This window comes from Pipistrellus kuhlii, unplaced genomic scaffold (assembly GCF_014108245.1).
Source record: "Pipistrellus kuhlii isolate mPipKuh1 unplaced genomic scaffold, mPipKuh1.p scaffold_m20_p_9, whole genome shotgun sequence".
NCBI lineage: Eukaryota > Metazoa > Chordata > Mammalia > Chiroptera > Vespertilionidae > Pipistrellus > Pipistrellus kuhlii.
In genome coordinates, this window is record NW_023425595.1 from 13,828,911 (window position 1) to 13,844,853 (window position 15,943).

Here is a 15,943-nt window from a genome sequence, read left to right on the forward strand (position 1 = left end):
TTCATTCCTAACCAGATTTCACATTTAGCAACTATTGCATAATCTAGAGAAGTAGATTGTGATTAATGTCCAGCCTCAATTTATAACCCTGGAGGATTTTACATTTTATTTATTTTTTATTTATTTATTTTTAAATGGGTAGATTTTTAAAAAATATATTTTATTGATTTTTACAGAGAAGAAGAGAGAGGGACAGAGAGTTAGAAACATCGATGAGAGAGAATCATCGATCAGCTGCCTCTTGCACACCCCTTACTGGGGATGTGCCTGCAACCAAGGTACATGCCCTAGACCGGAATCGAACCGGGGACCCTTTAGTCCGCAGGCAGACGCTCTATCCACTGAGCCAAACAGGTTTCGGCGGATTTTACATTTTAAATTGAATAACATTCTTTCTTATTCTTAGCTGAAAATGGCAAAAATAGAAACAGAAGATCAGAGAGCAGCACTTTCTCATTCTTCATCATCCTTGACTAAAGCCATGAAGAAATCACAGCAAAGAAACTCTGAAGGCACTTTCAATGGGGATACCATTCACTCAATTGACAAATATAGTTCAAATCACTTACCAAGGTAAGAATATTATTTCAGCAGCTTAAACTGAGTTCTGGAGCGGATTTAAAAGTACTTCTAGAGTGTTGTCTTTGTAAATGCTCAAGATTTGGTGGAGATTATGATGGCAATAATAAATTAGAGATATGATGGGCTATGAAGATTGTTGTCTGGGTTAGAGTCCTTCAAATTTTTCTGTTTTATAGGAAGTAAAAGATAGCTGATGCAATTAACACATATTATCATAGGAGTCTGACTAGGACAGGTAGTACAATGGTAATAACAATAATGGCAGGGAAGATAAGATTTACTATGTGCTAGTTAAGTTGAATTATACCTATTTAGTTCTCAAAACAACCCTGGGAGGAATGTAAGACAGATAATATTTTAAACATCTCTATTTTACCTGTGAGGAAACTAAGATCTAGAGAAGTTAGTTAACTTAACCAAGATTACACAACTGGTAAGTAGATCCATACTGATCCAAGTCCACACCAGAGCTCTTAACTATCACTGTATATTCTACCACACTTCTAGGAAATATAAAGCAGAGGAGACAAAAGTATTTTTCCTTTGTTTTTCTCTATTAGAAAGTGAAAAAGCGAAAAAATCTGTCAGGTATTTATAAATTATTGGTTGGCTAACTGTGATGAAATAGTCTTTATGTTAAACGGAAAATATGAACTATAAGAACATTAAAGAAAATGTTCATAAATTAAGATTATGCTAATCTTATAGAAATGCTAGATCATATGTGTATCTTAGAATGGTTTGATTGTTTTTGTGTTTTGTCACTAAGTTTAGATGAAAATGAAATCTAGACTTTCAGCTAATTTTGTTTTGCCTTATTTCTCAGAGCTGTGAGGAATATTTGCAGTATATGAGATTATTTACACAGTGCTTCTACTTCTTTGTCTGAATCCAAACTTCTTTTCTGTCACTATTGCCGATTATCTAGAAAGTGAAGTAACTAACTCTTCTCAGTAATAGAATGGAAAACCAAGGACAAGGCCCATGCGGTCTTCCCCCCTCCCACCCCCCAGCCCCCATAAAAAAGAAAATAATGAATTTCAACCTGAAAAAAGTCAAATTCATAAAAGCTAATAGTAACCTAAGATCTGTTTGTACTAATATGATTATCAGAGAGAGGCAATTTTCTCTATGAGTAAAGAAATTTTCCCCTATTGCAGTCAAAACTTTTCTTGCCTCATCTCTCTCTCTCTCTCTCTCTCTCTCTCTCTCTCTCTCTATATATATATATATATATATATATATATATATATATATATATTTCTTATTGATTTCAGAGAGGAAGAGAGAGGAGAGAGATAGAAACATCAATGATAAGAGAGAATCATTGATTGGCTGCTTCCTGCATGACCCAGAGGAGGGATTAAACCTGCAACCTGGGCATGTACCCTGACTGGGGAATCAACCGCGACCACCTGGTTCATAGGTCAAAGTTCAACCACTGAATCACACCAGCTGGGCTCTTGTCTCATTTTGTTTTCTTTGCCACCTCATTTTCACTATCTTTGTGATATTTTCATGAGAAGTAATTATTAAAATATAGTCCATTTGTTGTCCCTTTACTTATATCATAGATATTGTGCTTTTCTTCACTAATTAACACATTGTACAATTTATAAAAAATGCCCACTTATATTAAATTCACTCGTTGCAACCATACAGTAATCAGTCACTTTACTTTCATGTTATTAGCTGATGCTATTAATTTACTCTTTATTATTATATTTACATCATCCACTTTTCTTTTCTCTTTCTTGTATTCTTCCATTGTTTTTCCTCTATCACTCTCTGCTCATTTATTTGTAACAGTGTGGAAACTGCTGTGCCAAGATTCCTCCACCAAGAAAACTAGTCACCAACACAATAAATGAATTTGAGACACTGTGCCAAAGGTCCGATCTCACCATTTCTGGACTTACCACTAAGAGATTGGTTGACTGGACAAGTCTAGCCTCATTCCTGTGGCAACTTCCAGGAAAGCAGCACAATAGGAAGCTTTTCCTACCCAGCTGTAGTCTAATGTATCCCAAATGGAATACATTATCGATCATTATTGGTCATAGGTATCTAGGGATAATTATGCCATATTTATAGAAAATGTCTCCAAATGATGCGTGGAAGATTTTCAAATAAAGTAGCATTTTAAAATTAAGAGAATGGCTGATTAGTGTGGCTCAGTGTTTGAGCATCGACCTATGAACCAGGAGGTCACATACCCAGATTGTGGGTTCATTCCCTAGTAGGGGGCATGCAGGAGGCAGCCAATCAATGATTCTCTCTTGTCATTGATGTTTCTATCTCTTTTTCCCTCTCCCTTCCACTCTGAAATCAACACAAATATATGAAAAAATAAATTAAATTAAATTAAGAGAATGTTGTAAAAAAAAAATCTCTATCTCACATATAAAATATTTTGTTTTAGCTGATGATAATGCAATTTCATAGATTTTTATCTATTACATCCTATTTTTAAAAAATTATATATATATATATATATATATATATATATATATATATATAATTGATTTCAGACAGGAAGGGAAAAGGAGAGAGAAACATCAATGATCAGAGAGAATTATTGGTCAGCTGCTTCCTGCATGGCCCACAGTGGGGATCCAGCCCACAACCCGGTCAGGGTTAAACCCTGACCTACTTGTTGATAAGTCGATGCTAAATCACTGAACAACGTTGGCCAAGCTCATTACATCCTTTTACTAGTAATCTTGCTTTCAAGAAGACTAACTGTGCCCAATTCATTCACTTACTTTTTATGTCATTTTAGTTATCTTAGATATTTTTAATTGAAATGGGTCTTAGAGTCTTTTTTAAAATGTAAACACTTGGCTATATCACCTAATTTCAGTATTCCAACAATGAGCCGTCAGGTATTTCCATGGAATGTTGTAGCAGAAGGAAATTAAGGGGGACAGCAATAGCGAATGAAGCAAGGCAGCACCTTACCCAACAAATTACGCTTTTTTAGTTTTTACAGATCTAAATATTCATACATTATTTCCTTTTAAAAGTGTCTAAAGACTAATTGTTTCTTTTTGAAAATTATAATTTCCTCTGAAAAAGTGATATGTAATATCAATAACCTCCCCCAGTTTTAAATTTCAGATGTACCTTATTTTTATTCCATTGCACTTTTGCACACACAGATCTATTTTTTTTTCCTGTGGATGGGCTGATTTATGTCCTCACATATCAATTGGGATACCTCTACCAACATTTCTAGGCCAAACTAGAATTATAGTTTCTTCTAGTGTTGAAAATAAAATATGTCAGAATTGGCGAGACCGGTTTGGCTCAATGGATAGAGCGTTGGCTTGGGGACTGAAGGGTCCCGGGTTCGATTCCGGTCAAGGGCATGTACCTTGGTTGCGGGCTTATCCCCAGTAGGGGGTGTGCAGGAGGCAGCTGATCGATGACTCTATCTCATCGATGTTTCTATCTCTCTCCCTTCCTCTCTGTACAAAATCAATAAAATATATTAAAAAAATATCTCGGAATTATTCACTTTTATTATTAACTGTCAATGATGTTTAAAATACATTTTATCTAACAGTTGTAGAATGTTATTTATATCTTTAGAGGTTATTCATTTCATCAAGTTTGGGAAAGGATAGGATGAAGTTTAATGAAATCTCTGTGCTTTATATTCTCCAGAGATTTTATACAAGTTTCCATTCATCACACATATGTGGGGTTATTTCTCTTATTGATTGTATTCCAGTATTTTAAGGTGATGCTTTGTTCTTAAATGTACTTAGGGTCATTTTTCTTTATGTTTACATTTTCTTATTTGTACTTATTGCAATTTAGAGAGTTTAATTATCATTAGAATGATAATAGGATAAAGATAAGTTTTTTAAATGACAGTATTAAAAAATAACTCTTTAGGAAGGTTTAAATGCTATAAAAATATAAAGCGAGAAATACATGCTTGTCAAATATACAGTATAAATAAATAATTTAGATGAAAATGGTTGACTACATTTAACAAAGAGACTACCAAATAATGACGGGCTAAAGAGTGGTTGTTAGATTTGATGTACTTCATTGTATATTGTAAGTAATTGCTATCCATAAAAATTCTATGGCTTCTGTATGAGAAAAAAGAGACACTTTGACAGGCAACCCTGGTATGAAGCGACAGCAAGTACAAATCCTTGGCAACTGTCATTATCCTGCTGTTGCATTCACATCCAAACTGTATGATAACTTAGAGCTGCATGGTTGCTATTGAGCCATGTTCTGTCAAAGTAGCCACACTTTCTACTGATGAATAGAATTATTAGCCCCATGCAGATTACTGTCATAGAAATGTAAACTCACCAAAGATACTTTCTGCTTCAGAAAGGAAGAACATTAACAAAATTCTATATCATTTTATGCTTATTCTGACATTTCTGGTGAGATATTTCTTATTAAATAAGGTAGAATTTTTAGAAAATACCATATTAGTTTGTATTTTAACTCATTATAAAAGTATTCAAAATTCATAGATTTTGAATAAAGCTAAAAGTAAAGCAACCATGATTAGAAAGTTGATTGTATAAGTTAGGCTACTATTAGAAAGTAAAAGGAAACTGAAACTGACTTTTAAAATGAGAAATAGTCATCTCACATAACAGGAACTTCAGAGGCAGGATAATTCTAGGATTAAGTTCAGTGGTTCAGCATGTTATCAAAGAGCATGGCTCTTTGTAACTTTCCCACTGCCATCCTCAGAATATTGGCTAGATCATTGGTTTTGACTGTTCCTACTCACAAGATAGTTCATCACAGGTTCACTCAGCAATGTCCAATAAGATAATCAATGTTTGATCTCTTACATCTCTTTTTCATTATGGCAAAAAACTTTCCCCAGAAGACTTCTCGCATGTCCCACTGGCCAAAATGGAATCACAAGTTGATTACTTAGCCTGCAAGGGAAATGAAATTAACACCATTTGTGTTAGACCATTAAGGACTCCTCCCCTGGAGCTGATCAGGTGGTACTTTTCATGAGCATATAAAGAGGTTAGATACTCAAACGGAAATGACTGTTTTCATCTAAGGAAAAATCAGGGAAATGACTGAGATAAAATGAGCATTACCTGACATAACTCTTGGCGTGAGCTTTAGCATATTTTATTTCATAGATTGCGTTTGCTTCTTGTCAGTTGCATTTTTACACTATGGCATAATTTTCAAAGAATAATTTCTGCATGTCAGTCTGGTTGAGTTCCTGTGGAAGTGAAAAAATATATAAAACAAGGATCTTATTCTTGCAGAATGGGATATGAAATCATCTGAAATCACAAAGCAAACATATCAGTATGCAAATCAGTATATCAGTTCATACACAGGACCTGGGCAGAATGATTTAAAATAAGGATTGATGAGATCTGCTGGGGTTAACTCCTTTTATATGTCTTATCAGCTTGAATAGTTTTGTTAAATCCTTCTCTATACCCCTAAGCCCTGAAATTTTCCCTTAAATTTCAGAACAGATACTTTTCCTTCCCAGTAATTATAAATTTATATGTGTGACCATTTGTTTAATATTTATCTCTTCTACTAGACAATTATGAAAGAGGTTTCTAGAAAACATAAGCACTGAGTTCAGATTAACATTTATTAAATATTTACTTATTGAAAAATGTACAGTAATGGGTACAGATCTGTTGAGTGAACACCATTGGTTATAAGGCATACAGATAAGAACTATGGAAGACGATGAGGCGCAGTTACAGCTGAGGGATATTACAGGGAGCAAGGAGCAGCAGCAATTGGTAGAAGTCCTTGAAGATGAGATCAAAAGTATGACTTCATTAGTTTTCCTCAAATCGCTATAAAAAGCCATTAAGATTCACTAATGCTGTTAAAGCCAAGAAAATGAGAAGAAAAATTGCCCCTGTCAAAATTAGAGGCATACCCTTAAATCTAATCACAGTCTATTTTATCTGCTGTATCTATATTGCTCCCTGAGTATATTTTCTTATGCTTTTAAACCTCACATCTTTACTTGGTTATTGCTTTGTGAAGCAAAAATTATAAATTAGATTAAATAAAAATCAAAGAGAGTAAAGCATAATTAAATACTAGCCTGGGTTATCAAGGGGCTTGTAAATTCCACAATGTATAAGATCTGTCCCTGATAATCTGTTTGGTTACAGTGGAAAGCCAACATGTAGATGAGATACAGTACTGTTTGAGAAAAGACTAAAGGCTTAATTAATTTATTAATATACTTTTATAATTTTGTGATTTATCATATCCATTGTATCATATGTAGAAGTTGTCTAAAAGATTTATTTGCCGCCCTAACCAGTTTGGCTCAGTGGATAGAGCATCAGCCTGAGGACTGAAGGGTTCCAGGTTCGATTCCTGTCAAGGGCATATACCTCGGTTGTGGGTACATCCCCAGTCGGGGATGTGCAGGTTTGGAAGTGCCCAGATGAAACTCAGCTATGAAGCAAGGGAAACTGGTGATGGTGCCAGTCTTGGGCCTTTGATTGATAGGTTTGGGGCTCCCTGACCCAGCTGCAGCTTGTTTGAGAGATTTTAGCCTGAGCAAGGACAGGTCATGAATATGAAAAAGCTGGTGCACACAACTTAGGTGGGGTTGTAAATTGGATAAGGCTGGGTCTTAAGGAATCAGCAGGGCAGAACAAACAGAAATGGCTGCCAGTAAGCCTCGCGACTGGGGAGGTTCCAGCATAGGAACAATGATCCCTGAGCACCTCCATCTGGGAGAAATCCACCCCCAAGTTCCTGCCCTGATGCCAGACAGTCCAGTTCCTACTTGTATGGGTCTGTGTTTCTCAGAGCCTCACCCTGCTGCTGGAGCTCAGAGGAAGTGGGACTTGTAAGTTTAAATCATGGTGCCAGTCTTTTAAGGAGAACAGCCTGGTGTCCAGCAGCCTCTGTCACTGAGCCCCAATCCATATTGGTTTTTACAGCTCATAGTTCTTACTGTCTGTAGGGATTTCTTTCCCCAGTTCTGGGACCCTGAACTGGGGGTCTGGTGTGGGGCTGAGACCCTTTGCTCTTCAACAAAGGAGGTTTTTGCTGTTGTGGTTAAGGTATATATCAGTTGTTTTTTAGTGAACCAAATGGGAGATTATTCTGGATGGGCCTGACCTAGACAGATCAACTCTTAAATGACAATTCAGAGATCAGAGTCAGAAGAGTCAGAGAGGTAAGTGAGTTCCTACTGGCTTAAAAAATGATAGTCACTATGCTTTCTGTAGCAGTAAGGAACTAAAGTCTGACAAAACCTGAAAGAACTTGGAAGACCCTGAGCAGCAGATGAAACTGTAGCCCTACTGGTGCATTGAATTCAGCATTTTGAAATCCCAAGCAAAGGATATAGCTAAGCATTGCCCAGACTTCTGATACATGAAAACTATGCAATAATGAGCAGATGCTGTTTTAATTCACTAAGTTTGTGCTAATTCATTGCATAGCAATAGAAAAGTAATATAAATAGATAGATAGGAAATTGACAGATAATTTTTAAAAGATATATTTTTGAAGTAATGTGATTGATGTTCATGTGTCATCCTATTATATAGTTTTTTGGCATTTAGTTTTCAGGCTGAAAAAGAATGCTTTTACACCAATAACACAGTGATGAATTGGAATATTTAAAAGAAATTAAGGTTTAGCGTTTTATTTCACTTTTTTGAATTTTTATTATTGAGAGTATTATAGATTCTTTTTTCTTCCACTGCATCCCTCCATCTGGTTCCCACCCCACCCCAGTCCTTCACCTACCTTTAGTCTGTGACAACGGGCAGTGCATAAATGCATATAATCTTTTCGGTTAATCAATTCCTATCCCTTGCCCCCTTTCCTCTGAGATTTGTCAGTCTGTTCCATGTTTCCATGCGACTGGTTCTATTTTATTCCTCAGTTTTTTTGTTCATTAGATAATACATAAAAGTGAGATCATGTGATATTTGTCTTTCTCTGATTGGCTTATTTAGCCAGGTCCCTTCATGCTGTTTCAAAGAATAAGTAATCCTTCTTTGTTATAACTGCATAGTATTCCATGGTTTAAATGTATCACAGCTTTTTTTAATCCACTCATGTATTGAAAATCCTAGTTGTTGTAAATAGTGCTGCTATGAACATAAGGGTGCCTAATTCTTTCTGGATGGTGTTTCAGGATTTTAAAATATATTCCTAGAAGTAGGATCACTGAGTCAAATGGCAGTTTTATTTTTTGAGGAAACTCCACACTGTTTTTCATAGTGGCTGCACCAGTTTGCAAAAAATGGGACTACATCAAACTATAAAGCTATTTGCACAGCAAAATAAACCAGCATCACATTGGAAAGGGCCCTACCTGGTGTGGCTCAGTTGATAGAATGTAAGCCTGAAGACTGAAGGGCCCCAGGTTCAATTCCAGTCAAGGCCATGTACCTTGGTTGCAGGCTCCTCCTGGCCCAGGCCTTGGTCAAGGCTTATGCAGAAAGCAAGCAATCAATGTCTTTCCTTATCAATGATATTTTTCTCTATTTCTCCCTCTCTCTTCCACTCTCTATAAAAATAAATGGATAAATATCCGTGGGTGAGGGTTAAGAAAAGGAAAAAGAAAAGGGAGAACATATTTACCAATGATACAGTGATAAGGGGTTAATTTCCAAAATATATAAAATATCATACAACTCAACAAAAGGAAGACACACAATCCAATTAAAAAATGGATAGAGGACCTAAATAGACACTTCTCCAAAGAGGACATACAAATCCCAAGAGGTCCAGCATTTTAGATGGTAGGAAATAATGAATGAGATATAGTGATTCCAGCTATCAGGTCTGCCAGGGCAGATATCAATGCACAGCAAGGAAGTATATTCCTATATGCAAGGGTAGCATAGAAATCTTACTGAGGAAGAAACTACTTGTAATATATATATATATATATATATATATATATATATATGAATTATTTACAGATATAATAGAAGATTTACAGTAGAGACGTAGCATAGACTTGTAGGACAATATAATAAGACTGTAGAATGTTAAAAATAAAATCTTTGTTATAAAATTAGGTCAAATTCCAGCATGTGGTAGAAAACCTCATCAATATGTGAATGCAAAGAGAGGTTATTATTCAAAAATAAATAAATGACCATTTCCTAAAATTATTGGAAATACTGATAGGAAATAATGGAAATATAGGAAGAGGAAGAGGTGAGGTTTCTGAGCCAAAAATGTGGCAGTCTACTAGAGTTGTTCTTATGTGACTAGAGTATCTTAGGAAGCAATGAAAGGTTTTCTGGTTCTCTTTGTGCCGTTCTGGAGTAGATTTACTTTCCTAACTTTCTGAGTATTCTGGTAATAAGCTGTATTACCTGAAGCCCTGAGGATGTGTGACTTTCAGTACCAAACCAGGATGAGTTAGTCACCTTAATCTTAGGTCTGCTGTGAAACTTTTCCCGACTTTATTCCAGCCTACATAAGTTTGTCTTCAAGGAGTTTAAGCAGTTTATTTAGCATATATTCTCTCTTTATTAGAGTTTAGTTTGCAACTTTCTCAAAGGTAGGGACCACACCTCCTTAACGTTTGTATTTCCTAATACTTAGCAGACTGCTAGTGTTTAAGAAATTAATCTAAGAATTTAAAAATTTTACTTACATTGTTTCAAGGGTTACACAGCTTTCTGCTTTAAGTATATAAGTACATTTAATGGTTATGCATATGAGTGTTTTCTTTTTAATCCTCACCAGAGGATATTTTCCCATTGATTTTTAGAGAGAGTAGCAGGGAGGGAGGTGGTAGAGAGAGAGAGAGAAAAGGAGAGAGAGAAAAGGAGAGAGAGAGAGAGAGAGAGAGAGAGAGAGAGAGAGAGAGAGAGAGAGAGAGAGAGATCAATGTGTTGGTTGCCTCCTGCCTGCAACCCAGGTATGTGCCCTTTACTAGAAATCAAACTGGAGACTTTGGTTAGCGGGCAAATGCTTTAACCACTGAACACACTGGCCAAGGTTGAATGTGGATTTGTCCAAGTATCCACTTGGGTTCAATTTCTCCCTGCCAACTAAATAATTATTTGCGCTTAGGCGAATTAATTAGCCTCTCAGAGCCACAATTTCTTAAATCTAGAAAACAGGGATAAAAATAGTAACTATTTTCCAGAGATATTGTAAGGATTACGGTAAGCAAAATAATGGCTAAGTGTGTAGTATGTTGTCTAGCACATAGCACAAAAACTAGTTATGATGAGGTAGTTGTTAATAAGCGAATATAAATCACTTCACTATATTTTTCCACGCATTGTTTCTTCCAGGGAGTTTATGTTATCCCAGGCAAAAGCAGTTATTAAAACTACTGAAGATTACTTGCAGCCTCAGTTTGGCCCCAACAGACTGTTGCTTTCAGCAGCAATATCAGAAGGGTCAGGACTTCAAAATTGCTCCACACATCAAACAGTATCAGATCATAGCCATGGTGAAATATCAGACCCGGATAGCTACAAATCAAACAGGAACAACAATTCCTGTTTTATATCAGCATCCAAGAGAAACAGACCTGTCAGTGCTCCAGCGGGTCAACCGAGGTAATCAAAGCTGTGCTCTTTTCTTTTTAACCAACTGTTGAAGCTTTTCCCTTTGAGCAGAATTCATAATGCTTCAACTGGTTATTTCAGACATTAAAATGTAGCACATCCCTAGCGCTAGGGTTTTGTTTCTGTGTTGTTGTTTTTCTTTGAAAGCAGAGGGGTAGGAAGTTGTTCGTTACACTTGTGGAAAACATGAAATACACTTCAACCAGGATACTATGAAACTCTGAAAAAATATTTAAAACAAAATCAGTCTAGGACCGCCATAGATCTTTGCTTACCAGGTATTTGTTTAAAAATAGAAACGCATGCTTTTGGTATTGAACCAATATTCCAAAATAAAATTAAATTGTAATGAACTTATTTTAAAACTATCTTGTGTATTTTACATAGTTTGCAATAAACTTTTAATGTAAGAGTTTATGGATAGGATAACATGTTGTTAAAATAAAAATAAAATCAAGAAACTGATGTTACCATTATTTTCATATGTTTGAATAGGGGAATATATTGTTATTTTAATTTCCCTAAAGTTTTATTTTAAAATGTTTCATTGCCTTCTATAGCACTAAGAATTAGCAGTTACAGAACTCTGAAGCAAAAAATTTGACATTTTAGTCAATTACATGCTTTTGCTGAGAAAATAATAAGATTGATATTGGTTTTGACTGAAGACAAAACTTAGAAATCTTCTTTTACTTCCTCCAAACAATTTGAAATAAAAGCAATTATAATTAACTTTAGATTTAAAAATGTTGTCATGATCTACTTAAATTTGAAATCTTTTAACATAAATCAAAGAACTTTGATAAATATGAACACTTAAAAGGAAAATTTTGCCACTAAGTATTTTATGATATTAAGACCATTTTGCTATTTTATGCTTTCTATCAGAACATAATTAATATAAAAAATAATTTTTAAAAACAAGTGTTGTGATGTTTCATAAGCAAAATGATAGGAATTATTTATTTTGAGATAAACTGTCCCATGAACAGTTTTGGCAAACTTATCCTGTATTAAGTATTTTTAAATATTTAAGTATTTATATACAGCTATATACTATAAAACATTTTTGAAGAATACTTACAGTCATTAGAGCTTAAAAAATATCCAGGAAAATATGGTTTTGAATGTTTTTACTAGTTAGCATGCATCTGTTTTTACTTGTGTTTTTCTCTTCAGAGTTGCAGAGTTCTCTTCTTTAAACTTTCGTTCGACCCAGAATTGGCACAGAATCTCTCAACGACATAAGCTTCCACCCAGAGTGATTAGAGTAACAGCTTACAAAAATGGATCTAGAACAGTCTTTGCCAAAGTTGCTGTACCAACCATCTCCTTGGTAACTAGTGTTCAAAAATTTCCTTGCTTCATTCCTTCCCTTGCTCTCTTTAAAATGTAAAAGTGGAGAAAAATAACATTTATTCTGTCAAAATGTTCTTTTTAGTAATACGAATCTGTAAATTACTTATGTATCCTGTACATGAAATGCACAGACATGTCTTTCCTGTTTCACCAACATATAAATATTGAAACATATTTAATGAAACACATGTGATGCTTTACACCTTGCAGAGTTATAAAAACATTTAACCAGACAGGATATTTAAGGACTAAAATTAAACAATCATTAGATATTCTTAGTGCTGTCATTTATCTTTTATTTGTATATTTTCAACTGCCAGAAAATATACTGGTGGAGTTGTTCACGTTAACTCTGGCCTCAAGTTTCTGTTTTGATTGGAAGCATGTTTTGTCCCAGGGAAACGTGTAACTCTCCTTTTGTGAGTCACTCTCTCTTACCTCTTGCTTTCTCCCAGTTGCTGGAGGACTGCACGGAGAAGCTGCGTCTGAACATGGCCGCACGACGCGTGTTCTTGGCAGACGGCTCTGAAGCCCTCAGACCTGAAGACATACCCCATGAAGCCGACGTTTATGTTTCAATGGGAGAGCCCTTTTTAGATCCATTCAAAAAAATTAAAGGTAAAAAAGAAAAGAAAATCCTACCCCCACATACAGTAAACGGTTTGAGGGATGCAATTAAAAAATGATTTTCATCCTGTCTTTTTTGCATGGTTTAACAAAACTAATGTTTACGCATTTACAGCTCAGTAAGAGGATAATGTGGTTAATGAAAGAAAAATCCACTGACAGCCACGTTTATTGCCCTTCATTAGCATTGGTGCTTAATTTAATATAGATCTGAATAGACATTAGGGAGCCTGCAGGAGGTTAAATGGTGAAAATATAATAAATTAAATCAGAGATTATTGAATTTACTGTTTAGTTTCTGTGACAACCAACAGACGTAATTCATTAGACTTATTCTCTTAGAAAATAGTTCACGGTTTCAAGTATCACTTATTTATTTATACTCTTGGTCTTTCTTCAGATGGCATTAACATAATTATGAAAGTGTGGCCAGTAATGAACACATAATTCTTATAATTTTCCTAATAACATTTTTCATAAGGTAAATGCTACAGCTTGACTTTTTTTTTTACCTTGAAATGTATATATGCTTATATACATAATAGAAATTATAATAATAGAAATTATATATAAAATATAAACAGAAACAATATTTTAGAGCTATTTGTAGATCAGATCTTTTTCAAAAATGTGCATTTAGATTTTCTAAACTGAAAACATTTTTTCTTCTTTAATGGTAAAAAATACGTTTTAAGATATAAATATAAGTACTGCTATCTAAGAATATTCTTCCAGATAGTCCATATCCAAATACCATATCCAAGTCTGATATCAAGTCCTATATGTGGTAATCACATTTAAATGACACAGCTTTGCCATACAAATTCAATGTATCTAACTGCTTGCTGTGCTCCCTTATGCTTTTTCTATCTTATTAAAAGTTGTGGTGTATATATTTTTTTCTTGCAACTGCTAAAAAGCTGGTGAGCCAAAGGAAAGTCTAGACAGTAATAGCATAAGTAGAAGAAACGTAACTCTGGAGTTGATTATAGATGAAGTGGTGAAAATTCTTTCTCTATTAATGTTATCATATAAAATAATATTATACTAAGATTTCTGTCTCTTTCATAATGCTTGATCATCAGGAAATAATTTATTGAATTCAATAGAAAGTTCAAGGTAATTTGGTTCTTGTAAAGAAACTTGTTGCTACAATACGCAGTAAAAATTACCTATACAGTAGTGGAGACCCATATCATTTTCTAATTTTGTTTTAACTTTAAATATGGCCGCCTTTATTTTGTATTCATTAATCATCTGCTTGCATATAAGCATTAGTCTTTGTAAGTAAATGTTTCTGAGTTTTTTATATTCAAGTATTTATATAATTTATATGGGATCTTTCTTAAGATCCTTGATTATTTTTATTAAGAAAAATACTTGCCTTTCTTATAATAATAGTATTGCGTAAGAGATATATAAAAAAAAAATTACTTACATCTAAGCTTCTTAGAAAATTTCCTGGACATGTATGCTTAAAATACCAATGTTACACACATGACTAAGCTTGGTGGATGATTTTTAAATGTACAAACTAATTTCCCCCTACTTTTTGTTTTCTCTTTTATTCTTTAAAAAGCCAAGTCCAGAACAAAAACTTCTCTGCTTTGTCTGCATATCTTTGGCTGTGTTTCACTGTGACATGCACTGCTGTTCTTTTAGCACCAAAATGTTGGCACACACTCCTGAAAATTTCACACCATCTCTTGCTGGATCAGCAAGCTTAACCCACCAAAATCTGGTGTTGTGCAATGGTTTTTGACTGATAATCAATCTTTATGCTGCTCGACAGTTGTTGCTGGGACACGGAGTAGAGCAGGTGGCAGATGTGCCTTGTCTTTTGAGAAAAGAAATGGTAGGTGAGCTTGGACACAGACTAGCATATCACATGTCCATTAAAAAGTCTTAGGATAAGTAGAATGGGGAAAAAAACACTCTAAGTTCACAGATAAGCCTAAAGACCAGCATTTGATTTCTTTCAGAACATTAAGAATATAAACGTATGTGAGTATATATGTATGATAATGTATATGTATATCTTGATTTAGATAATTTGAGAGAGGTGTGGAGAGATTTCATATATATGTATATATGCCATACACATACACACACACACACACACACACACACACATATATATATATATATACATATTTCATGTCACATACACTTTCTCAAATCAAGTTAAATTACCTTTCTTGCATGTGTCTTATAGATAAATCTTATAATTTGCCAACTTGTTGTCCTGAATGTACCATAAAAAATAAAACATGCGTGGTTAGTTTTGAAGGTGATAGATGAATTTAGGGTAAGGGGATATTCTCAGAAGTTGGAAAAGCACACATTCTAAAGGTAAACAGGGGTAAAACAGTTAGCAGAACTGGATGTTACTCTTTTATCTTTCTAAATGAGCATGGGTAGTTTATATACAATTAATAAAAAACATTAGAGTCAGAAACTGGTCATTATTATTTCAATATACCGAGTTTCAATCATTCAGCCAACATTCATTGATAGCATACTATGTGCCAGGTACTAGGGTAGATCAGAGACAGGTGGAAAGAAGAGTTTATAGTCTGATTTCTTTTTTTATGATTATTCTTTAATCTTCAATTTTGAATTTAATTGAATCTAAGTTTAATATTTATTAAATATCTATTATCTGTAGAGTCCTGGCACAGGGATAGAAACCCTGGTCTTTAAAGACCGCAAACTGGGTAAGTAAGTTATAAATCCTTAAAACTGAGAACATTATTCAACAAAGTGATAGGAAAGGAACATTTACTTCATTTCTGGCAGAGGAAGGC

At 34.5% G+C, this 15,943-nt stretch overlaps 1 protein-coding gene across 1 annotated transcript in view; it reads left to right on the forward strand.

Moving 5' to 3' along the window:
• Window positions 1-409: 409 nt before the first annotated feature.
• DCDC1 (doublecortin domain containing 1) overlaps window positions 410-15,943 on the forward strand; it is a 274,158-nt gene continuing 258,624 nt past the window's right edge. The window contains exons 1-4 of the mRNA XM_045577759.1: window positions 410-573; window positions 10,872-11,141; window positions 12,330-12,486; window positions 12,965-13,127. Of these exons, the coding sequence (XP_045433715.1) occupies window positions 413-573; window positions 10,872-11,141; window positions 12,330-12,486; window positions 12,965-13,127 (751 nt within the window). The 5' untranslated portion in view covers window positions 410-412. The remainder of the gene's footprint in view (window positions 574-10,871; window positions 11,142-12,329; window positions 12,487-12,964; window positions 13,128-15,943) is intronic.